Below are 26918 nucleotides of genomic sequence, written 5' to 3'. Positions count from 1 at the left end.
CCCTGGGGAATTCAGCATTGTTCACCTAAATTCCCAGAGAAGAGGAGAATTTGGGATGGAATGTTAAATGATAAAATTTCTACCTTGATAAAATCTCTTGCTTGTTCAGAATGCAACATAGGTATCCTACTACTTAAGCTCTTAATTTAAAGATTTTTTTTTACTATTTTATTTTTAGTTCTCTTTTGGGTTTCTGATGAGTCCCAGCTCCTTTCCTTTAGGACTAGACATTCTTAACTCATTATTATAACTCCTATCCTGACCCCCTTTTTTCATTTTAAAAAAACCTTATTATATTATTTGCCTTATAAAACAATATTGCCTTACTGTGAAGTGATAAAATCTATGGGCTCTGGAGTAAGAATATTGGGTTTAAATACTGACTCTGCCATTTACTAGCTATGTAATCTTGGCGAGTTACTGAAACTGTGTGCCTCAGTTTCCCCAAGTATAAAATGAAGATAATATTCGTACTTATGTTACAGAGTTGCAGTGAGGATTAAGTGAGAGAATCTCTGCCCTGGTAAGTACTGAATAAATATTAACTATTAATATGATTCACTCTGCCTCAATAATAACCAACACATACCATTCTGTTTTGATATACTTGATTAAAAACAAATTCTATTCATTCTTTACTGGACAGGATTTTTCAAGATTTAGTCTAATAACTTTATCAAATCTGCCTTAATTTCTCAGTCTTAAAAATATTTAATTGAGGTTTCAAAGCCATCTTACCTAATTTGGCATTATTTACATTTAGTAATCTTACATTCTCTTCTATTATTTATACTGTTAGTAAATAATAATTAGATCACTCTGTAAAGCTGAATAACAAAATTAGCAGTATTGTTTCTATTAATATCATTATGAAATTTTATTTATCTTCACATTGCACTCTTCAGAAAATACAAAATATATGTCTCTACAGAGGAAATTAGCTAGAATTAGAAAGTATAGAAAATATGTCCCCAAAGGAATATGTGCAATGTATTGTATTAAAAGATCTGAACTCTTCTATGATTCACATCATTTTTACAATAATATACAATAAAACGATTGTGTAAACTGAAGCCAAATATTTTCCCACATCTGTAATGCTGACCTTTATACATTCAATGTCTCATAATCAGCCAATGTTGACAATGTTTAGGAGTGTATATATATATATATATATAAAGAGAGAGATTAAAGGTGAAAGAAAAGCTTCTTGAACAACATTGGGGCCGGGAACAACTCAAGAGGAATAATGGAGTTACTCAGAAGTTTTGTCTTCCTCTTGGCCCTATACCTGCTGCAGGGATCCAATACTTCCTTTGTTCGGCTGGATAACAATGGCTATGAGGGCATTATCATTGCTATAGACCCTGCTGTGCCAGAAGATGAAACACTAATTGAACAGATAAAGGTAAGAAAGAAATGGGATTTCTTCTGTTTGAATTGATGAGAAAAAATATACAGTAGTTAATAATTGCAGTGGAAACTTCTCAGCACTCTAGGAAGTTTAAAAGCAGCATGGTGAAGTAAAAAACAATGCTGCAATGGGCAGTGGAAATTGAAGGTTCTAGACAGTATTCTACCCTGTCTCACCATAAGACCAAAGACAAGCCATGGGGTCTCCCTGATCCTCAGTTTCTTAATCTGTAAATTAGCAACTGGACTTATCTGGTTTTTTTTGGATGAAAGTTTACTTTTATTTCAGATATACTATATCGTTTTCTGAATACTTAGCATATTTCCAGGCCTACATGCAACTAATTAATGTCTCTCAAACACAGTTTGCAGAGAGGTCCTCAGCACACAACTTCACTGCAGTACATCTTTACTGCTTAAATTCAGCCTCAGAAAATGTTTGGAGTACAGGGAATGTTTATAGTCCCCGTGCCATTTATTTTGACAAACACAATCTCTTTTCACACTGCAGGAGGGAAAGAAAAGGGGATCAAAGAAAGAGAATCTTTGTTTTAAGTCCGTTGCTATCAAATGTTACGAACCGAAGGGGGAAATTATCTCCCATCTTTCTGGTGAGAAGCAGCAGCAGGGTGAACTGAACTGGGAATACAATCGCCTGGACTCGTCTGTTCTTTAAACAGTTATTTATTGAATGCTTGCTTATGGCATGCCAGGAGAGAGAGCAGTGAAATTTTTTAAAGCTCCTGATCTCCTGCAGTATATATTCTTTTCAGATGATATAGATAATAAAAACATGTCAATGTAGAGCAGGCCAACGGTAGTAAGCTGCTATGCAGTAAAATAAATCAGCAAAGGGGGATAGGCAGTGTTGGTGGGACTGGGGTAGGGAGAGAATGTGGGTTACTGTTTCATTCAGGGTAGTCAGGGAAGGTCTCACTGTTGATGTGACATCTGGGCAAAGGCCTGGAAGAGCCAGGTGAAAACCTGGGGGAGGGAACAGCAGGTGCAGTGGCTTGGAGGTGACAGCATGTCTGGTGTGACCAAGGAAACAACTGTGAATGAGCAGGAAGAAGGGTGGGGGAGAGCTGAAGGTGGAGACTTAGCAGGGCCCAGACCATTGGAAAGATTTGGGCTTTTACTCTGAGTGAAATCAGAATCCATAGAAGAGGAGAGGTGTGTTCTCTTGTGCTTGCTCTGGAGTCACTCTGTCGGCAGTTTGAGGAAATACTGTAGAGGGCTTTCCTTTGTCCCTTATCTTGTATAAGCTCTGTTGCAGCATAGAGGTACAGAGGGACACTGGGTCGGGAGCTGGTGCAAGTGAGAAGTGCTGGTGACTCGGAACAGGGATATTGTGGTAGAGATCATTAATGTGGTGTGATTCTGAACATGTTCTTTGTCTGTGAGGTTATCATAGGCAAATTTGCTGATGGTTTAGATGTGTGGGGTAGAGGAGGGGAGGAGGTAAAAATAGAAGTCACAGAAGGCTTCAAGGGTGAGAAGTAATGTTGAATAGGAGCAGGGATATTGTGGTAGAGATCATTACTGTGGTGTGATTCTGGAAAAATTCTAAGAGTGCCATAGAGAAATTTGTTGATAGGTGTGTGGAGTAGAGGAGGGATGGAGGGAAAGTATGAGTCATAAAAAAAAACTTCAGGGGTTTTGGCCTGAACACTTGGAAAAATATAATTATCATCAATTGAGAAGTAACCTCCAACCTACCTTGGGAGCTCTCTAAAGCCGTTTTCCTAACAAGAGCCGGTCATCTGGGTCTCAGTTCTCTGCACTCTGGCTTCTGGCTGATCCCTGCCCTGAGCCTCGTCAGTTTAATGATCTCTTCAATGCACTAAGAGCACACTAGACCACCTTCCAGACAACAGGAAAAAATGTCCTGAAATTCCTGAAGAAGAATAATTTTACTGTGGTCTTAGGTCAGGAAGAATTGAGAGGAGGATCTACTTTGACATAAACAATACTGTAGACTGTGGTGTTGCCAGCAACATGAAGAGGTTGACGTCGTCATCCAGCACCCAGTATTCCTCAGCTATTAAGTGGATTTGATCATGCAGAATAGATTACCAAAGAATATTTCATCCAACTATTTCCTCCACTAGATAGTAAGCTCTTCGGAGGAACTATTTCTCCTATTAATCATAACATTTTGGGGTTCAGGATACTAAACAATATAAGATGATATTATTTTCAACTTGATGGCAGAGCAAGAAGCTCTGCCTATGATCAAAAAGCTCTGCCTCTCCTATGAATTTTTCCACTACTCCACTCACTGTGCTCCCAACCCAGCTGCCTCTCCTGGGAGGAGAGAATATAGTGAAAACCTCTTCTATAGGCCATCGCCATAAACTGTTTTCCTCAGCTTGCATCAGATAAGGCTGTCCCCTACTAGGAATTATAATAGTAATGATATCAGTTGAGTTTTATGACTGCAATATGTGTACTTTATAACTCATTTCATGTTTGTGGCACCCTTAAAGATAGGTTGTAATAGTATATTAAGGAGACAAAGAGACTGAGATTCAAAGCAGTCATATAAACTAGCCAAGGTCTAAGCCAGAGTATTAAGCTAGTATTGGAACCAAGTCTAGATGCTTCCAAAGTCCATGCCCTTTATCATATTAAACAATTCCTTTTAATGCCAAACATAAGTATTAGCCTTTTGATGTAGGATTATAGAAGACTGAAAGCTGTTAAATGTGAATTAGGCCACAGTTTTGGACTGACAGGTGACAGATTTCAAATGTTGAATCAGAAACCCTACTCACCAGTCAGTTGCTTTTTGGATTAATGACTAAAGGTGAGAATTGCCTGTGATGAATGCCTGTTCATTTAGTCTACTCTCCCTTGGCCATGCTCATTTCTCTTTTTTCCTATAATAATAGGGCATGGTGACTGCAGCATCTACTTATCTGTTTGAAGCCACAGAAAAAAGATTTTTTTTCAAAAATGTATCAATATTAATTCCAGAGAAATGGAAGAATATCACTCAGTACAAGAGGCCAAAGCATGAAAGTTACAAACATGTAAGACTCAAAAAGTATCTCTTAAAAATATTTTCTCTGCTGCTTGTCAATTTTGACCTAAATTAATCATTTCAGAGTTTTTCACACAAATGTTATCATTCCTATTCTGATGTTTTAAACACCTTTTTAAACATTTTCAGGCTGATGTTTTAGTCTCACCACCTACCCTCCCAGGTAGAGATGAGCCATACACCAAGCAGTTCAAAGCCTGTGGAGAAAAAGGAGAATACATTCACTTCACCCTCGACTTTGTACTTGGAAAAAAACAAAATGAATTTGGACCATCAGGTAGGAATTTGGGTTAAAACAAATATTTTGCCATGATTCCAACATGCAGTTTATATCCATGTTCAGTGTACAAGCCTTGGAGCCAGAGTCCCTAGGGTCAAATCCTGACTCCCCTACAGCTATGGGTGACCTTGGACAAGCGACCCAGCCTCTCTGTGCTTATTTCCTAAAAAATGATGAATAGAGGAGTTCCTACCTTATAGAAATGTTGGGAATATTAAACTAGATCATCCTTGTAATTGTACTCAGTATGGTCTCTACAGAAATTTGAACATGGGCTGCCCATAGTAAATGTTTTGCTTTAGGAACACTTTTTAGGTTTTAATTTTTCAGTTCTCCACTGCTGGATATTAATCAATCACCTGCCACCTCCATGGAAGGCAGATGTGTGGCAAGCTGAAAAGGGCCAAGATGACAGTTCCTGGCCAAGAGAAAACGCTCACAGGCTGTTAGTTGCTGATACTACTATTATTCAATCCATTCTTTGAACCAGATGAACTTGTCTATAAGTGATCATTTTTACCTATGAAAATGGCAATTTCATCTGGTTCAATCTAAGAGTTAAGATAATTGTTTCAAATGAACTAAAGCATGATATTTTTCAGATGAAAATGAAAATTATTGTCAAAGGAGAGTCCAACTCATACGTCACTACTCAGTGAAAGCCTTCCTGAATCTGCACACCCCAGAACCACTTCTTCTTCTTCCACTGCCCCTTCAGCGAACATTTATTAAGTCTCTTATCTCTGTCAGTCAGCTAGTCATAGTCCTCAACATTGCCTGGACCCAATCCTAAAAGCTCCATCATCCTATCCCATCCCAATCTTACCTCTCCCCCATACTTTAGTCTGATCATGCTTGCTGTACTTGGCACCTTTAATCCTTTGTGCCCTTCTAGATATACTTTCTTTTCTACCTGACATATCCAGCAAAGTCAGTCATGTCAGCTACAAGTATAAATAGCACAACTCCCTCACCATTCTTATCCTTATGTTTTATTCAACTTGCCAATTCTCTGTACTGAATTTCCAGTCATTTTTTTTGACTCTTGTTAATATGTTTCCAAGATTGTGAAAGAAAATTATAAACCTAATTGGTATCTTTTAAAAAAAATGTTTTCCAAGCTCAGTGAAGTCCTCAAATCTACTCAACAATGATTGGACTTGCCTTCTCTCCTCTCCCTTTCTCATTCCCCATAGCAGCTGTTCTAAACTTCTACCACTTTTCTTAAGATCACTAGCCAGTGTTTTCCATCCCATAAGTTAACAGATGCCTTGATTGAGAAAATAGAGGTCGCTACCTTCTTCCTCTCTACTTCCAAACTCATGTCCACCTTCATTTCCCTCCACTTCCACCTGTCTTAGAAGAGGAAGATTTTCTTCAGTTTCTAAAGTCAATGCCCCTACTGGAGTTCTTATTCTTTTCCCATACCCCTCACCTCAGCCCTTAACCCATAACTGACAGTTTCCCCCCCTCCTTCTTAGACAAGTGTTTCTGCCATAATGTGATACATGTGTTTGTGGGAAAACTCACATTCTGCAAAACAATGCCTTAAAAACAACAAGGCTTTGGGGGGAAATAAGATTAAGAAGAAACTCCTCAAAATCTATGCAATTTGTAATAAAAATAACAAAAACAATAGGTCCCTGGAAAGATCTTTTGGACCATCCAAGAAGCAGTTCAGTGTGGCTGCAAGCTGCCTCCACAGAAGATATTAAAAGTACACACACACACACAGAAATGCTGTTGGAAGTGAGAACAGGGCTAGTAGGAACTGAGACAATGATTGAGATAGGAATGGAATTCTAAGTCAGAGGTGTTGCTTTTTAAATAAAAATTATATATAATTAAGATGTACAACATGATGATTTGCTATACATGTACATAGTGAAATGTACTACAGTTGAGCTAATTAACATATCATCTCCTCACATAGTTACCTTTTTGTATGTGTGGTCAGAGCACCTGAATTCTCTTCTTTCAGCAAACTGAGGAGGGCATGGGGGCCAGGCAACCAGTCATGAGCTGAAAAGAAAGCCAGTCTGAGAGTGGACTCTTCTAAAAAAAGGAACCACAGGTGCAGGCAGATTTAAATTTTCTTAAAATTCACCAAATTCCTATCACTGTAGCTGATATGAGAGCTTTTTCCTCCCACACTGAAGGATGTATATAATTCACGTTCACTCATCTGGCCCCATTTGCCTAGGAACCTAAAAACAGTGTTTTCAAACTTTAATGTGTAGAGGAATAATTTAGGGATCTTGTTAATAAGCAGATTCTGAGTCAATAGGTCTAGAGTAGATGCAAGATTCTGCATTTCTTGTCAGCTCTCATGTGATGCTGACACTGCTGGTGCAAGGAACACATTTTGAGTAGCAAGGACTTAAAGAAGAAACATGACTTCTTCATAATACTGACACTGTCCTCCAAGTTTCAGATCTCACGAGGTAATCTTGAGTTAGAGAAACATACATTGTAGTGGACCAGACTATAATTCCAGCTTCCATTTCTCCAAATCTATTTCTGCTGAAGTTTTTCCTAATAATGCTAAAACAAAAAATGTACTTATTTTTTCATCCTGCATTTCAGGGATGAAATTCTTTATTCTTCTATTCACCCTGAAATTCTTAGGGAAGAAAAATTTTAATTCTGACTCCCTCTCTCTAACCTTATCCTAGTCAAGGATTATGTCTTACTCATATGTATATTTCCTAGAATCTAGTATAGTGCTGAAGATATATAATTAAAAATAATTGTTTTCATTTCATTAAGGCTTATACATGCTAAGTACTATAAATTAATCACCTCATTTAGACACCCGCCCAAATTATATTTTGTCTATAGCAGTGTTTTTCAATCTTTTTCTTCCATTACCAATCCCCTACGGAGCATATATAGACATTTTTAAACTAATTGTACCTTCATGAAATGTTAATACCACAGATGTGTTATACATATGTTTATGTTGTTGGTAGGAGTGAGTTTTGTAGAGCCAAAAGCCACTGTAATATCTAAGACTTTTTGCCCCCCAAGAACCAAAACTCAAAGTTCAATCTGTTCTGCCCATGGCATACACATAATAAATGTTTCCTTGACTTAACAAATGTGGAATAAAAAATAATATGCTAAAAACTATATAATTAATAAAATGAAATGTAATTCAGTATGCTTTTTTATAAACAAAAATATAAATGTTAGTTATTTAAAGCCTAAACATTCTGGATTTTTAAAAATTTTCTTAAAATATATGAGGGATGGATTATGTCACTTGAAATATAATCATGTATTTGAAATATTTTCCCACAGGTAGACTGTTTGTCCATGAGTGGGCCCATCTCCGCTGGGGAGTGTTTGATGAGTACAATGATGCTGAGCCTTTCTACGGTGCGAACACAAAGAAAATTGAAGCAACAAGGTATGACTATTTAAACTGTCTTAAATTACTGCAGGCAGTAACTTCTCATTTTCCTTAGACTGATTTCTTTCAAAAGCCTTTCTTTCATTTTTGTCCCAATGCAGGTAACAGATGCTATATCACAAAACAGTGCTTTTTGGTTTTTTAAGAAAATGTATCTCAAAGAAGCTGGTTGTCGATTTATTTATTTATTCATTTTAAAAACTTATTTATTTGGTTGTGCTGGGTCTTAGTTGCGGCAGGCGGGCTCCTTAGCTGCATCTTGCTGGCTCCTTAGTTGTGGCATGCAAACTCTTAGCTGCGGCATGCATGTGGGATCTAGTTACCTGACAAGGGTTGGAACCCAGGGACCCTGCATTGGGAGCACAGAGTCTTAACCACTGTGCAACCAGGGAAATCCTGAAGCTGGTTGTTCATTTAAAATACACATAACTTCAAGAGCATTTGGTAGTCAAGTTGACATATTTTTATACCTCTCTACCATAGCTGCCAGAACTCATTTTTGCTGAAGTTAGTGCTCTTTGTAAAGGGTTGTACTATGTGCTAGGAGGTCAAAATTATTTACTCTACAAAAGAATGAAAAAAAGAAGTAGTGGTTAATGTGGCTGAGTAGGAAATCAACCAGCTTCAAAGAGCCAAACAGAAATTTCCTGGGATTTATAACGTTCATGTTAAAATACAAATCTAACATCACAGTTAATAATAGACAATCCTCTTGATTCTGAGATCAAGAGAGAAGAATGGGTGGGGTAATCAATGTAAAATTGGGCATCAGCAGCTTAATCAATCTTAGATGCCCTGCTGGGGGTGGGGGCTTATCAAAAATGTACAAATTTCAATGAATGGCCTTCCTCAGCACCATAACACCAAGTTTTAGGATGAGTTTTTTTTTTTTTTTTAATTCGGTACGCGGGCCTCTTACTGTTGTGGCCTCTCCCGTTGCGGAGCACAGGCTCCGGACACACAGGCTCAGCGGCCATGGCTCACGGGCCCAGACGCTCCGCGGCATGTGGGAATCTTCCCAGACCGGGGCACGAACCCGTGTCCCCTGCATCGGCAGGCAGACTCTCAACCACTGCACCACCAGGGATGCCCTAGGATGAGTATTTTAAAGACTATTATGTGATTACATTTGTTTATATCATATTTCCCTAAATGTCTAAGTCTATGCATAATATTCATCATGGTTGTTAACATAGATAACACCATTATGTTTGCTGAGTTTTGGGGCAATAGAGGCACAGACATATTTAGAAGACTCCCTAAATTACTAAATAAACTCTAGTCTTTGCTTCTTTAATTTGAACTGGAATATACTGAAAAGATGAGCTACATTCACATTCCAGCATATTTGTTACAATCACTACCACTTATGGCAAATTCCATGCAATAAAACATATGTCTAAAATCCCTCCACTATTCTTTACTGTCCTTGGCAGTATCCCAGTCTTTCCTTCTAGCCACATTTCACTTTGGATAAAAATATTCCTTGAATAATCAAAATACTTGTAGCTATGAGACATTTCATTCTCTTGAAGATAATTTCTTTGAATAAGAAATATACAAACAGCCTCAGGCTAAAGTGGTACCAAGAGTAAATGATTTCATAAGATGACTTTTCCAGATGCCTGCAGTGCATTTACCATCACAAGGCTAGTAGGAGAGATGTTTGGAAAAGGGGAGCCTACAGCCACTAGTATAAGTATAATTCCAGAAGAGAACTCACCCTTCGCATAGACAGGAGATCCTACTTAAAATTTCCCTTAAAAATTTCTTGAAAAACAGATAAGTGCTCTGGTAGGAACCCTGAAACTTTGCTGTCAGAATAGGATGTATGTGGTACTCAAATAAGAATAAAAACCTTGATAAAGGTCATTATTGAAAACCTTGATAAGAAGACCACTTAAGTTTTATAAAAATTTTAATGATTAGGTTGCCTCTCAAAGACTAACTGTCACACATTTTCAGGTGTTCCACAGGCATTACTGGTATAAACAGAGTGTACAAGTGTCAAGGAAACAGCTGTGTAACTAGTAGATGCAAAATTGATTCCAAGACAAACCTGTATCAAAAAGATTGTCAGTTCTTCCCTGATAAATATCAAACTGAAAAGACATCCATAATGTTTATGCAAGGTATTAGTTCTGTAAGTATATCAATCATTACTTCAGACTGTATATTTATAATCAGAGGACTTGTTATCATGTTTATAAAATATCTGTTCAGGGATTAGATGTATTATTATAGTTTTTTGAACATTGGCTGGCACATAGTAAGCACTCATCTAGTGTCACATATTATTATTATTATTATTGAAAATCTGCCTTACTATTATATGTTTCCTCCCTGAATATTTCATTCAATAAACATTTTTAGAGAAGAGGTTTTTAATACTTTTCAGATTTGTAGTTGAGTTTTGAAATGCATCATATAAAAAAATGCATCATATATTAAATTTCTTTTCATTTTGTTAACCTTTTAGGTTGCTGAATTCTGTAATGAAAAAAACCATAACCGTGAAGCTCCAAGCGTACATAACAAAATGTGCAATTTCAGAAGCACATGGGAGGTGATCAGCAATTCTGAGGATTTTAGAAACACAGTGGTTATGGTGGCACCACCCCCTCCACCTGTCTTCTCATTGCTAAAGATCAGTGAAAGAATCGTGTGTCTTGTTCTTGATACGTCTGGAAGCATGTCAGTAAGTTCATACACCCATTTTTCCTGGATGTAGGGACAGAGCAGTGACTGAATGCTTAAGAACACTTGGACTGCTACCTGCCCCTGGATTCTTCTAAACTTCATGGTGGCATAAGTACCATCACTTCCTGTGATCTTGACCTCAAGAGGAGCAATGAACATTATAATGAAAGAGAAGGATGGCAATAGAGTTACAAGGACCTAATCCAAGAATCTCTGTTTTTTTCCAGAAAATGGAGAGTTTATGGAGGAGGACTTTTAGGTCCTTTAGTAAAGCTTTTGTTAGAAGATCAGAACTAGAGACTGAAATATGTAAAAGTTTCCTAACCTTGCTCCCTCTATCTACTGTAAATACTTGACAGGCATGAGGAGAGAGTGAAAGATCAACCAGGAGAATTCTTAACATGGCTTTATCTTATTTGCATCACCTATATGAATGACCTCCTTATGCTCAAAGTCACAGACAAAAAGCATCACCATAAAGAAGATAGGACCAGATTCAGCCATTCATTCCTTCTACCCTCATTAAGTGAATGGTACTAGGCATTGTGCTAGGCTTTAGGAAAAGAGATCCATATCCTGGAACAGTTCATAGTTGAAGAGACAAAATCCTCTCTCTTCCGCATCATTGAGTTAACTCATACTTACCTTACCCTTCAAAATTTGATGTAGGTACCCACTTTGTCCAGGACATGGGCTGGTCTTCCAGGCTGAGCTAAGGGCCCTTCAGCAGATCTTCCACAATGACCTGTACAAACCTCTTTTACTATATATTATATTGAAATTACACATTTCTCTCCTACTATACTGTGAACTCCTCTAGGACTTGAAATCATGTTCTCTAGGAACCAGGTCCCCTAGGACTTGGAGCAGTCTTATTCATCTTTGTAACCCTTTTGTCTAGAATAGGGCTTATCACATGTAGGCACTCAATAAATAACTGTTGAAATGAACGGACTACAAATGAACAGATGTAATGTGATAAGGTACCCAGAAGGATGGCACATTTGAGGCAGAACAGAGCATACTGAAGATCAGGAATAATGTATTCAACAAATGGGGGTTGGGTGGTAGTGAAAAGGGCAGAGGATGATACAGCTGGGTGAAATAATCCACAATAGCACAGGGTTTCTGAAAGAGCATCAGAGTGGTAGATACCAGCACACAGAAGTGTTCTAGGAAGTGTCGCTGGGAAGAGATGAGGTTCTTAATTGGAAGAAGGTGAGCAGCCTCCCCTAGACAGGGTGCAGGCAGAGTCACGCTTAAAGGTAAAGCAAAGTGGTAGAGAAAACCTGCTAAGATGGGGATGTAGAAAAAGTTCTTCACCATGATTTGGTTCCAAGGAGTTCAGAGGGAAATTTGGGCATGTGTTAGGAAGAAGTACCACAGGTCAATTGGTATTGAGGGACTGAAAAAAGACAAACGCATGGAAAGGTATATATCCTGGGTATTCACCTAGGAAATAAGGATATGAGTCCTAACGGGTTACCAAAGAACCAATTCCAGTTAATTCCTAGTGGAAATGTGGTGGGGAGAGGCTAGGAGCAGAAGAGGAAATGGATGGGGTAGGAACGGGGTCTCTCAGAATTTAGAGTAAGTTTCATCTTTGGGGTAGTCTGGTGGCCAGTGGATGGAGAGATTTCAGTTTCTGGCTGGAGTCCATGATAGTCTGGTTTGAAACTGTGGGACCTGGGGAGTAGTTTCATCTTGATACAACTGGAACAGAAGATCCCAGGAGTAATTAAGCAGTCTCTAAGATGTCATCACCCCCCCAGTTCCAGCCCAATGCCCACCCTACTCTACACCTCTAATTTAGGTTCTTAGAAGCCAAGAATCAGCTCTGGTTAAAAGCCTGGGTTCCTTACTATACTATACATATGTATTACATAATTAAACTGTATTTTTAAATTTTATCAATTGAAAAAATTGTTTTCTTTAATAACATCAACTACTATTGACATAAAATCTTTAAAAACAAATTCTATTCACTCATTTTATGTGATCTACTATTATTTTCCAGTCAAAAATTACTTGGTTGTTTTTCCTAACCTTTTTTATTCAGGGTTCTAATCGCCTAAATCGAATGAATCAAGCAGCAAAACATTTCCTGCTGCAGACCGTTGAAAACGGATCCTGGGTGGGGATGGTGCGCTTTGATAGTACTGCCTACATCGAAAGTAATCTAATCCAAATAATAAGCAGCAATGAAAGAAGAAAGCTCTTGGACAGTTTACCTACAGTTGCTAGTGGAGGAACTTCCATCTGCCGTGGAATTAAATCAGGACTTCAGGTGAAAATTGTACTTCAAATATAGTGTGTTTATTATTAGGACATTTTTATGTTAAGTGCTGCTTCACATATTTGCTCCCTAATTTTAACATAACTAATTCTAAGAAGCAGAGAACTAATCACATAGAAAAAATCACTTGTCCATATTTTAATGGATCAGTAAATCAATGAGTAAAGTAATGGGTAAATAAATGACTATTAAAATTCCACTGGAGTATAAGCCCAATGAAGTCAGAGACTTTGTCTTATTACCATGCAGTAGTCAATGCTCAATTAATGTTAATTAAATAAATAAGAGTTCTTGAGCAGCAAGAGTCATCAAATTTTAAGGCAAAGAAGCAAGTCAGATGGTATGATTCCACTTCAGGCCAATCTTCATTTTAGTTTCTGTGACATTCAGTTAGGGAAACTAATGTTTATCTGTCAAAGTTCCAGATGTAGCAGGAACTGTTAGTCATACTTAGGGTAAGGAATACTGGTCAGAACATGAGTTTTGACATCAGAGTACTGGCTCTGCTACTTACAAGCCATGTGATCTAGGCAAAGTTTTCAGTCTCTTTGGATTCTAAATGCCTTATCTATAAGATATAGGAAAATAAGAATGCCTATCTCATAGGATTATTATGAGCAAAATGATACATGTTCATACTTAGAACAATATTTATTATATTACATAGTGAACATATAATTCACAATTATTATTATGAATCTTATTTTTATACAAATGGTCATCTTGAGCTCACAATTAATATCATTTGTGTCATTTTCCTGCTTAGAAATCCTGTTCCCTCAGTCTATAAAATTAAGTCTGAATTTCTCAATCTGATGTTATTTAAAAGCTTCTCATCCTCTGATAAGCCTGCCCTCACCTCTCTCGCCAGTCTTTTCTCAGTTCTCCCTTCCCAATGCTCTATGCTCCAACCAACTTACTGTACACATTGTTCTCCAAGCCCACTATGTACTAACAGTCTCCATATATTTGCCCATGTAATTCCTCTGCCTAAAATGCTTTTCCATCTTTGCATGTTAAAATTGTACCAATTCTTCAAAATCCTTGCTCCTTTATGCAGCTTTTCCTGCTACTCCCAACTCTATTGAATATCCCTCTTTTATAAATAGAATAGCATTTTAGCATAGCTTTCTAACATGAAGTCTGGGTTCAAACTCCAATGATCACTTATCAGCTTTCTGACCCTAAGCATGACTCTTCACCTCACTAGCCTTCAATTACCTCATCAATAGGGTAATGAAAGCTAGCACGCAGGATTGTTCATGTTTAATTTATTCAACATATTGTAGGGAGCAGGGAGTAAACATAAAATATTTTAATTAATTCGACACATATTTATTTATGTAAGAAGCAAATCTTGCATGTTAATTCAGTGGGGAACAGATAATATATAGATAAATCAATCAATTTTTAAAAAAACAATAATTGAAGTTGTGGAGATAGTGTTGTGAAGGGACCAAACAAATGTAATGTGATTAAGTAACAGGGAAAAGAGGGGCACAGCCTACCTTAGGTAGAGAGGCCATTGAGGCGCTTTCTGAAGGGTGATGTTTAAGCTAAGATTTTTTTTTTTTTTTTTTTTTTTTGTGGTACGTGGGCTTCTCACTGTTGTGGCCTCTCCTGTTGTGGAGCACAGGCTCCGGACGCGCAGGCTCAGCAGCCATGGCTCACGGACCCAGCCACTCCGCGGCATGTGGGATCTTCCCCGACCAGGGCACGAACCCGTGTCCCCTGCATCGGCAGGCAGACTCTCAACCACTGCGCCACCAGGGAAGCCCCCATATCTTTTCTTTATAAGCATACTGAGGGTTCCCTAATTTGGAGTAATTAACTTTTTAAAAAATGTTGCGGTAAACTCAATGCATCTAGCTGCATATACAACAGACTTTATACACCGAAGGCCTGTCAGAGGACACGCTGGTCAAAGAAAACAGAAAAATATTTAATGCCATATTCTGCCATTATATTTTTGGCGTCTAGTTGTCCTGAGTTCCCGTCATAGTCATTTAACCCAAGTAGGATTTTCCACACCCCTGCTCCCCCACAACTTCATCTGAGCAAACACTCCCTACAGCAGGTGGACAGAAAATAAAAAGTCATGTTTAAGTTCCCCTAGCAGTTGTTGACTGCAGATCCTATGATTTTAAAAAAGAAGCTATCTCCTCTTTTCTGCACACTTTATTTTCTATGTCCTTTTGACCTAGGAACACCTGTAATAATGCTCTGATTCTATTTGTAGGTAATTAGAAAAGCTGACTTCCAAATAGATGGATCTGAAATAGTGCTGCTGACTGATGGGGAGGACAGCTCTGCAAAGGCTTGTATTGATGAAGTGAAACAAAGTGGGGCCATCATTCATCTTATTGCTCTGGGACCAAATGCCGATCAAGCAGTCATAGAGATGAGCAGTGTAACAGGTAAAACATGACATACATTGTAGTCCTTTGATAACAATGCATAAATGTAGAGGCTGACAGACAACTGCTCTTAAGCTCCTGCTGTGCAGGTGCTTTGCTAGAAGCCTCGGACCAGAGTTAAACCAGACCTGATCACAAGGTGCTCACAGTCATGCTGGCTGGAGAGACAAATAAAACTAGTAATCAGATAGCATAATCAGATAACATTCTTCCATAACAGGAGACAACATAGGAGTCAAGCACTATGTGACCAGAGGGAGCCATTGATTCTCCCAGGGCTGAACAGAGTCAGGGAAAGAAGGCATGAGAGATGAGGTGACTTTTGAGCTTGGCCTTGAACAAGGTGTTGGAAAGATGTTTACTGGAGGAAAAAGGGATGAGAAGGAAAAAAATCATGTTGGGATGACAATGCAAGGCATGTTGCAAGACAGTGGGAAATACATGAGATCAGAGTCTAGACTGGAGGTTAAGGAATGGCTCAGGCTACATAAATATAATAACAAGGTTTCTGATTAAATATACAGTAGCTATTATCTTAGATACAGAGACATGTAATGAAAATGGACTACATGTTTTCGGTGTCTTCTTAAACATAGTAGAGAACACAATTTGTAACATTATGAATATCAATTATTGCACTGAATTGACCTCTAATGTTACCAAATATATACTTGCTCTTTAATGCTTAATTGTACAAACTCCCATCATTTCAAAGTACTTTTACGGCCATTGTAAAATATTTCTGTCCCAAGTATTCCTCCCAAAGTAGTGCCTTTTTTGGACTTGTCTCTATTGTTTACCATTTTTTTATCTCCTCATTGCCAACTATTGTCAGAATATCTCAATATGAAAGCTCTTTAACTTTTCTAATTTTCTGATTCTGATCCACTCTGGCTGGAAAACCTGAAAGCTTACATTGTTAGAACTGTATCTTAAATGATAATTAAAGTGAATAATTCTCCTAAAAGGTTATGTGAACTCTGTGAGCTTTAGTACATGAAATTGTAACATCTTTCATATTCTTTGATTATTTCATGCATTTAAGACAGGAAGATTTCTGTAAGTGGGGTTTAAAGGTAGCTTACCTCCCACTTATAACATTTTTAAGTTAACATTTCAGAGTTAAGCATTACACCTATCTGATTTTGGTCTATTTTAACAATACAAACTGAAACTATGGCTTTGTTTACCCGGTATCTAATTAATCACTAAAATGTGAAAATATTTATTTTCTGGAAAGCAACCGAGTTAATGTATTTACACCTTAGGAGGAGAACATCTTTTGGCCTCAGATGAAGTCCAAAACAATGGCCTCATTGATGCTTTCGCGGCCCTTACATCAGGAAACACCGATGCCTCCCAGAAGTCTCTTCAGGTCAGAGTTCCCAGTCCTTGGGTTTTTATGTCTGCATTTAGCCATAACCAAGAAAAATAATTTGGTTGTTATAAGTTTTGAGTTCTATATCTTTCTCAAATAAAATTTTAATTAAAAAAATCAATCTGAAATAGAAATTATCCTTTAGATATGACCAAATTAAGTATTGAAGTAGTGAAATAGCGGGTGTATTTTTTTTCCTTTTCCCATGGGGTTTGGTTAAGGGATAACATCAAAACCTAATGCTGTTAAATTTACCACCCAAAATAGACTTTGTCCAATAGTATGGCATCTGTTTTTCTATGAATGCATTAAAGAAACCTCATGCTTCCAAGATTTACCCAACCTTCACTGCTATGAAATATATTTAACTTAGAAAAATGAACTCAAGAATGTGGTTTGGAAATGGAAGGATTATATCTTGGAAATAAATTTGTCAGGAGAAAGAGAGTGAATAATCAGAGCATATCTACAAGTCTAGGGCTTCACTTACCTCTTAAAGCACTTTTCTCACTGTCTTTTTATGTTATTCACCTCTCTTCTCTTTGTTTGCCTCAACTCCGTTTCTCTTCTGTGTTTCAATAACACCACCATTTTCTGTTACTTACATTTAAAAACTTGGAGTAAATTGATTCTTCTTTGTTCATGCCCCATGAAAAATGTTAACAGAGCCTGTTTCCTTCAAAATATAATTTACAAAATTCTGTTTCTCTCCACATCCATTCCCACAAAGTATATATCATGTCACTTTATGCCAAGTCATCCATCTTCCAATTCACCTCATTACCTACTTTAAAACTTGACATATTCATCTAAACCTATTTTCCTCTACTCTCCAACAATGAGGAGGACAGAAGTATAGGATGTAAGGTTAGGATAATATTGAAGATTGGTTTGGAGATCTGCTTTGCAGTTCATCCTGAACCCAAATTAAAAACTGGTCTGATATCTAGCTTGGCAGGGTGGGTGTTTGCCAAAACAACTGGGAAAATAATAACAGGGCCATATCTCCAGCTGTAAACCCCATTCTCCTGCTCTAATGCTTTTATTATACCCTGTGCTGTCCTCAGTCCCTATATTTCCACACTTTCTGACTGACAACAGTCACATCCCAATCAGCTTTCAGAGAGATCACAAGCCTAAGGTGGTATGCCATATTTAAGTTTGTTCTCAGGGCAGAAATTTAAAAATATGTAAAAAAAAAAAAAAGCATAAAATTACTCTCTTCTCCAGTCATTAATTTTTTGATATACTTAAACAGCTTGAAAGTAAGGGATTAAAACTCAACAGTAATGACTGGATGAACGGCACTGTAATAATCGATAGCACTGTGGGAAAGGACACATTCTTTCTCATCACATGGAACCAACAGCTTCCTGTTATTTCTCTCTTGGATCCCAATGGAAAATCAGTGGGAAATTTCTCAGTGGATTCAGCTTCCAAAATGGCCTATCTCAGTATTCCAGGAACTACAAAGGTAAACAATTAACTTTTGGACTTCCTCGCAAATTTATTTTACATATGAAAATACATTGTTTAGGGCTTCCCTGGTGGCGCAGTGGTTGAGAATCCGCCTGCCGATGCAGGAGACACGGGTTCGTGCCCTGGTCTGGGAAGATCCCACATGCCGCGGAGCAACTGAGCCCGTGAGCCATGGCCGCTGGGCCTGCACGTCCGGAGCCTGTGCTCCGCAACGGGAGAGGCCACAACAGTGAGAGGCCCGCATACCGCAAAAAAAAAAAAAAAAAAAAAAAAAAAAAAAAAATACATTGTTTAATATCATAAATATGGGTGCCAATACTTGTATCATTTCAAAATTAAGATAAAATAGAATGTACTTTCTATGCCTGTATGGTCCTGAAACTTTTGGTGATAGGAAAAAGAAAGAACTTATGCATTAGGAGGAAGGAAGAGAAGGGAAAAAATTAGGTAGGCTAAGAATAACTTTGAGGAGACAATGTAGTAAGAGTCTGTGCAGCTTGCTGTGTAGATAGCTACAGAGCCATTTCTTAGTACTACCAGATCATAGAATCTGTGGACTTTGAGATCAAAGGGTAAGGTCAAGGCAAACTCTCCAAAGCTTATTTTTACTGAGATTTCATAAATTTTGGACACCAGGAATGACAACAGTCAGGATGTCCTATCCAAACTGCCTCAACTCATCATTTTGCCCTCAAAACTCTCAAAACCCTGTTTATTCTGCAACACACTTATACAATTTATTTTAGAGTTAGATAATGGAAACAGAAAATAACTTGCTCTTTGACACTCCATTTCCATTGAATTTTTAGGTGGGTGTTTGGACTTACAGTCTTCAAGCAAAAACAAACTCAGAGACATTAACTATAACAGTAAATTCTCGAGCAGCAAATTCTTCTGTGCCTCCAATCACGGTGAATGCTAAAATGAATAAAGACACAAACAGATACCCCAGCCCAATGATTGTTTATGCAGAAATTCTACAAGGGTATATACCCATTCTTGGAGCCAATGTGACTGCTTTCATTGAATCAAAAACTGGGAAAACAGAAGTTTTAGAACTTTTGGATAACGGTGCAGGTAATTCACAGGTTTTTCTGAACAAGCCTATATTTTCATAACTCAGGATATGTGTGGGGCAGAGAGATAGGCACCAGAAGAATTGATGCAGATTTTCGATGAACAGCTGGACCAGCATGAAATTCTATCCAGGTAACATCTACAAAGTGATTTGCAAGTGTCTTACACATGGTAAACACTCAATGCATTTTATTTACTCTCATTATTGTTTGTCATCTAGACAACCAACGTTTACCAACAGATAGGAAAGTCTCATTGGAGAGATTGAGGACTGAATCAAGAATTCTGAATAAGTGTTTCTTAGGGGCATATAATCAAGAAAGGCTGGTGAGAGACTGTGAAACTCAAGCAGTAGTATGGAATTAAGTAGAATTTGGGCCCTTGGCAGGGAGAGGGTGACAGGCAAGAGTAATTCCCAATAGCTAGATAAAAGTTCACATATACTCTCGGGAACTGAGGCACAAGGGAAGGCAGATCTGCCATAACAGAGGAGGGAACATCACTGGAGCATCATCAGATACCAGATCTGACTGGGAGAAAACAAAATAGAGTGTTGGTCATGCTCTATCTCCTTGGTCTATGTGGGTGAGTGGTACTTAAAGACCTTTTTCCCAGACTTTTTCCCAGAATTTTTCTGGGAACTGAAACTTCTTTTGAGAGGTCATTTAGTAAAGAAATTACCATATCAGTAAACTTCTAAATTGTCAGAATTTTCTATCAACTTCTTTTCAATGTAATTAAATCAGTCAATTTATAATCCTACCATCAACTAGAGTTGGCCCTGTGAAAAATTTAGAAGGCAAAATTGTTCCTTGGTTCACTTCAGTGTCTTCATCTAATATGACAATATTTTCCTAAACTGTCCAGTGACTCATTCCTTTTCCCCAAACCCTTCCATGCTACATTAAAACTCGTGTATCTTGTTTCATTTCTCAGATGAAACCCAATGACTACTTAACTAATTGGGGACACCTTTACCTAAGAAGGTATTGGTGATTAACAATGACTTAGACCAGGGGTTCTCAAACTTCAGCATGAAAGGGAATCACCTGAAGGGCTTGTTAAAACAGAATACGAATGTTGGAGCCTTCCCTAGGAGTGCAAATTAAGAAATTTGCATTCCTAATATGATCCACAGAAATGCAGATGCTGTTGGTCCAAGAACCTCATTTTAAGAACCTCTCTCCTAGAGTCATAACCTCCCTGAGAAATGTGATTGCAATTTAACAAATAACTCTAGTACCAGTGATATGAAGAAATATCCTCATGATACAGTATTCCTGAGCTCCCCCAAATGTTTATTCTAATAATAGATGGGTTTTCCACTGTTAGACCAGAAAGTTAATGGATCAGAGTGTAAGAGGTAAGGATTAAAAATAAAAAGGAGAGCCTAGAGAGAAACCCACACACATATGGTCACCTTATCTTTGACAAAGGAGGCAATAATATACAATGGAGAAAGGACAGCCTCTTCAATAAGTGGTGCTGGGAAACTGGACAGCTACATGTAAAAGAATGAAATTAGAATACTTCCTAACACCATATACAAAAATAAACTCAAAATGGATTAAAGACCTAAATGTAAGGCCAGACACTATAAAACTCTTAGAGGAAAACATAGGCAGAACACTCTATGACATAAGTCACAGCAAGATTCTTTTTTTGTGGTACGCAGGCCTCTCACTGTTGTGGCCTCTCCCGTTGCGGAGCACAGGCTCCAGACGTGCAGGCTCAACGGCCATGGCTCACGGGCCCAGCCACTCTGCGGCATGTGGGATCTTTCTGGACCGGGTCATGAACCCACGTCCCCTGCATCGGCAGGTGGACTCTCAGCCACTGCGCCACCAGGGAAGCCCAGCAAGATCCTTTTTGACCCACCTCCTAGAGTAATAGAAATAAAAACAAAAATAAACAAATGAGATCTAATGAAACTTAAAAGCTTTTGCACAGCAAAGGAAACCATAAACAAGATGAAAAGCCAATCCTCAGAATGGGAGAAAATATTTGCAAACGAAGCAACTGACAAAGGATTAATCTCCAAAACATACAAGCAGCTCATGCAGCTCAATATCAAAGAAACCAAACAACCCAATCCAAAAATGGGTGGAAGACCTAAATAGACATTTCTCCAAAGAAGATATACAGATTGCCAACAAACACATGAAAGGATACTCAACATCACTAATCGTTAGAGAAATGTAAATCAAAACCACAATGAGGTATCACCTCCCAATGGTCAGAATGGCCATAAAAAAATCTACAAACAATAAATGCTGGAGAGAGTGTGGAGAAAAGAGAACCCTCTTGCACTGTTGGTAGGAATGTAAATTGATACAGCCACTATAGAGTACAGTATGGGGGTTCCTTAAAAGACCAAAAATAGAACTACCACATGACCCAGCAATCCCACTACTGGGCATATACCCTGAGAAAACATAATTCAAAAGGACACATGCACCCCAACGTTCATTGCAGCACTATTTACAATAGCCAGGACATGGAAGCCACCTAAGTGTCCATCGACAGATGAATGGATAAAGAAGATGTGGCACATATATACAATGGAATATTACTCAGTGATAAAAAGAAATGAAATTGAGTTATTTGTAGTGAGGTGGATGGACCTAGAGTCTGTCATACAGAGTGAAGTAAGTCAAAAGGAGAAAAACAAATACTGTATGCTCACACATACATATGGAATCTAAAGAAAAAAAAATGGTTCTGAAAAACCCAGGGGCAGGACAGGAATAAAGATGCAGATGTAGAGAATGGACTTGAGGATACAGGCAGGGGGAAGGGTAAGCTGGGAGGAAGTGAGAGAGTAGCATGGACATATATACCCTACCAAATGTAAAATAGATAGCTAGTGGGAAGCAGTCACATAGCACAGGGATATCAACTTTGTGCTTTGTGCTTTGTGACCACCTAGAGGGGCGGGATGGGGAGGATGGGAGGGAGGCACAAGAGGGAAGGGATATGGGATATATGTATACATATAACTGATTCACTTTTTTATATAGTGGAAACTAACACAACATTGTAAAGCAATTATACTCCAATAAAGATGTAAAAAAAATCTTTTAAAATTAATAAATTAGCTAAGGAAATCTTGACATAAAAAATAAAATAAAAATAAAAAGGAGTGGGGCTTCCCTGGTGGCTCAGTGGTTGAGAGTCCACCTGCCGATGCAGGGGACATGGGTTCGTGCCCCGGTCCGGGAAGGTCCCACATGCTGCGGAGCGGCTGGGCCCATGAGCCATGGCCGCTGGGCCTGTGCGTCCGGAGCCTTTGCTCCGCAACGGGAGAGGCCACAACAGTGAGAGGCCCACGTACCGCAAAAGAAAGAAAGAAAGAAAGAAAAATTTAAAAAATAAAAAAGAAGTGTTTGAATATAAGTCAAAATAGGTAACTTGTAGGTGACTGGAGTGATAATTAAATCTTATGCAAAGACAATTTTTCTTTAGTGGGGATCCTTGTGTGTATACACACACACACACACACAAAGTAACACAAGGATATCAATTCAACACGATAGTAGTTGGCAGAGCAAAATGGAAATATTGCCCAATCACAGAATAGGGAGCCCAATCAAGGCAATATGCTTATAAAGCCCATATGCTTGGTTTAGAAAATGCATAAATTTCTCTTTTTCTTTACAATAGTAATTTATTCCTTCACTTCTATAATAAGGTGCTGATTCTTTTAAGAATGATGGAGTCTACTCCAGATATTTTACAACGTATAAAGAAAATGGCAGATATGGCTTGAAAGTACGCGCTCATGGAGGAGAAAATGCTGTCATGCGAAACTTAAGGCATCCACTGAATAGAGCTGCATATATACCAGGCTGGGTAGTGGATGGTGAGTACCTCATAATATTATTCAAGCCGTCACTGAAACCCAGTGACGGCTTGAATAATTGTGAGTTGATATGATTAAGGCTGCAAATATTTTACAACTTCAGTGTATAGCTTTTCCCATTTCTGGAATGAAGTTCTCAGTCATACTACAGTGTGCCTCCAAATTAACATAAGGTTTGGTACAGTGTCTGGCATCTTGATAAATGTCACCCATTATTATAGTAGTTTGAAGCATCTTACCTATATCAACAATAATATGCCACATTTTCAGTTCAGGATGAAGCAAACAGGCTAATATGTAACTAAGTACAGACCAGTGGTAGAATTTATCCTTCCAATTACATATGCTGTTAAAAGATATGTGAGTAAACATTTATTTGGAAAGTTTTTACTGAGTCAAAAGGAAAAATGTGTAGAGGAAGGTGATGATAAGGATTAAAGATACATTTTTGTTAGCTTTCCTTTGTTTTGTCGCTTGTGACTTTTAGGGGCTTTCTGTTGGCAACTGGAATATAACCCGAAATATTATTCCCTAACACTTGCAACAGGGAGGAAGTAAGGAACCTGGCACAAGTGGTTGGGAGGGAACCAGTAGTAATTTCCCCAGGTTTATTCCGATCTTGAAGATAATTTGAGAAATAAGCGTTTCCTTTTTTTTTAAGGCATATGTTGAATTATATAACAATATTCCCATTCAGTGCAGCCTTAATGCCAAAGCAATTTATTTATCCAGTTCTACCCTACAATACTCTGGTCAGGATACTAACGAAAGAATTCTTCCACCAACTGCATGCTTATGACTTTGTCACCAAAATTAGTAAAATGTAACTGTGTATATGGGAAAAAAAGGGAAAGATGTGGGATAGGAAATACAATTTGTTGAGTTATGAAAATATTAGTGCAGATTTGCCCATTAAATACAAGGAATTTTTAATGCAGGGATCATTGAAGGGAATCCACCAAGACCTGAAATTGATGAGAACACTCAGACAAACTTGGAGAGTTTCACCAGAACAGCATCTGGAGGTGCATTTGTGGTTTCAAATGTTCCAAATCTTCCCCCCTTGCTTGACGTCTTCCCACCAAGTCAAATCACAGACCTTGAGGCCACGTCAGATGACGATGAGATCAGTCTAACATGGACAGCACCAGGAGATGATTCTGATGTTGGAAAAGGTAAGGATGAAAGGTCATGCAGTGTTGATTAAGTGAAAGTTGCTTGTTGCAAAAGCAAGGGTGTACGGTTGTGTGAGAGGAAAACAATTTATAATTAATAGCTCAGTAAAGTATTAATTTTACAGTCTCATGTTTTGAATCATCAAATGTGAAACATTTTAACCTGCTATCACTTTTCATAAAGAAGTAGCATCTGGCAGAGTTTAAAAATCAGAATTCAGCTTTTATGGAAAAATAAATAAGGCTCTGGATATGAGTATAAGCTTGGCAGGACTGAATGACATCTTTGAGGAGAATGAATAAAAAGAAATTTAGGGCTTCCCTGGTGGCGCAGTGGTTGGGAGTCCACCTGCCGATGCAGGGGATGTGGGTTTGTGCCCCCGTACGGGAGGATACCACATGCCGCGGAGGGGCTGGGCCCGTGAGCCATGGCCGCTGGGCCTGAGCGTCCGGAGCCTGTGCTCCGCAACGGGAGAGGCCACAACAGTGAGAGGCCCGCGTACCGCAAAAAGAAAAAAAAAGAAAAGAAATCTAATATGGTATGGTCTAGTTTCTTAACTATATGCAACCTTTTTTTTTCTTAGTTCAAAAGTATATCATAAGAATAAGCGAAAGTATCCTGGATCTAAGGGATAATTTTGATAATGCTCTGCAAGTAAACACTACTGATCTGTTACCAAATGAGGCCAACTCCAAGGAAACCTTTACATTCAAACCAGGAAATATCTCAGAAGAAAATGCAACCCACATATTCATTGCCATTCAAAGTGTGGATAAAAGCAATTTGACATCAAATGTATCTAACATTGCACAAGCAGCTTTGTTTGTTCCTCAAGAAGATTACATACCTGATGAAATTCATCCACCTTCTAGTCCTGATAAAAAGCCCCCTAAGTCCGGACTCAGCATTTCTATTTTGGTGGTGTTAGTGGTTGGCGCTGTGATAACTGTCAGTCTGATTTTAAGTATCACCATTTGTGTTTTAAGCACGAAAAGAAATTCTAGCAGACCTAGAACAGGGTTTTAAAAAACATCAACAACAAAAGTAAAGGATGTTTCTGAATTTTTAAATTTATCATGTGTAATCATGAACTCATACAAATAATTTTAAGAGTTTTAGAAGGGATAGTTTGACTACATATAAACATGAAGAGGTGTCTGAAAAATTGTGAATCAATATTAAATTAAATAATTTTATTTATTCATTGTTTTATCACAAAAGGTGATAAATAAAGATCCTTTTTCATATTCATACCTGGTTGTATATTATCTGACACAAAAGATCTCTATAAAAATTCAAATTTCATCAAGAAGTTAAAACTGTCTATTGGAGTGGTCAAAATGCAAGGGTAAGAAGGCAAATAAACAATATTTGAGAAAAATGAATTTGGTCTCCGTATTTTTCAGTATAAATTGATTTTTATTGTATTCACTGAAGGTCTTCAGTTATATACCACTATATACAATATAAATAAGGACATGTTTACTGCACTTCATTCATATGGAAGATAATATTAAAGAAGGTAGGGAAGAGGAAATAAGTAGGAAACACCTGATAAATGGGAATGTTGGTTTTACTCTCATAGCATTCATTGGAAAATGAGCTGTGTAGTAGGGCATTTGGGGACTGTGCTATTGAGGCAGAAGGTCTTTTAGCACAATTAGTTCCTCTAGTGGGCTGGCACCTACTCAGGCATTGCTAAAAGCTATGCACGTACAGGTGAACATGGAGAAAATGTAGGAAAGGGTAAGTGTAAGACAACAGGCCTTTTACTGGGAGGGGAATAAAAGCCTGAAATTCTATGATAGTGACAGAAATTATACACAACAGCCAGACTTTCCCTGTGTCCTTCCCACCTACCAACCCCATAACTCTGGAGGTAAAGCCTGCTAGTCTGGTTAGTACTGTCCCTGATGCTCTGGTGCATTAGATTTGCTCAGATGGGTCTCAATTGAAGGCTTTCCCCTTCCAGGTCGGGCCTTGGTTTAGACTTATTTCCAGGACTGCATCAAATAGCTAATTGTGAATTAGTAAGAATCAGAAAAATAACTGAATGATTACCATTGTTGTAGTCTGAATAAGCTACAAAATTTATAGGACTCAGTAAAAAATGAAAATGAGGAGACCCTGTTCAAAAATTAATGAGGGGGATTCCCTGGTGGCGCAGTGGTTGAGAGTCCACCTGCCGATGCAGGGGACACGGGTTCGTGCCCCGGTCCGGGAAGATCCCACATGCCACAGAGCGGCTGGGCCTGTGAGCCATGGCCGCTGAGCCTGAGCGTCCGGAGCCTGTGCTTCACAACGGGAGAGGCCACAACACTGAGAGGCCCGTGTACCGCAAAAAAAAAAAAAAAAAAAAATTAATGAGGATTTCAAAAT

General features: G+C 38.3%; 2 protein-coding genes across 20 annotated transcripts in view; one reads left to right on the top strand and one right to left on the bottom strand.

Annotated features, from left to right (window-relative positions):
- The window catches only part of ODF2L (outer dense fiber of sperm tails 2 like), a 339482-nt gene that overhangs the window by 179852 nt on the left and 132712 nt on the right, over positions 1 to 26918 (bottom strand). For 11 of the 19 annotated variants that reach the window (XM_067043211.1, XM_067043246.1, XM_067043195.1 and 8 more), the window contains one exon: positions 6677 to 6761. The exons of 6 other annotated variants lie outside the window; for them this stretch is intronic. The gene's annotated coding sequence lies outside the window, so the exon portion shown is untranslated. Of the gene's footprint in view, positions 1 to 3132; positions 3195 to 4614; positions 4657 to 6676; positions 6762 to 26918 lie in introns of those variants that run through there. 2 more of the 19 variants (XM_067043192.1, XM_067043216.1) reach the window with 2 other exon arrangements.
- CLCA4 (chloride channel accessory 4) lies at positions 1250 to 25915 on the top strand. Its single transcript, XM_059061770.2, has 14 exons — positions 1250 to 1408; positions 4308 to 4448; positions 4589 to 4736; positions 8043 to 8151; positions 10120 to 10297; positions 10634 to 10852; positions 12914 to 13141; positions 15390 to 15567; positions 16836 to 16942; positions 18204 to 18419; positions 19234 to 19501; positions 23193 to 23363; positions 24302 to 24538; positions 25123 to 25915. Exons 1-14 carry the CDS (start codon positions 1250 to 1252, stop codon positions 25563 to 25565), a joined length of 2802 nt encoding a protein of 933 aa, XP_058917753.1. The 3' UTR covers positions 25566 to 25915.

The sequence above is a fragment of the Kogia breviceps genome, chromosome 1, assembly GCF_026419965.1.
Source record: "Kogia breviceps isolate mKogBre1 chromosome 1, mKogBre1 haplotype 1, whole genome shotgun sequence".
NCBI classification, from domain to species: domain Eukaryota; kingdom Metazoa; phylum Chordata; class Mammalia; order Artiodactyla; family Physeteridae; genus Kogia; species Kogia breviceps.
This window is presented reverse-complemented; position numbering and strand designations above follow the sequence as displayed.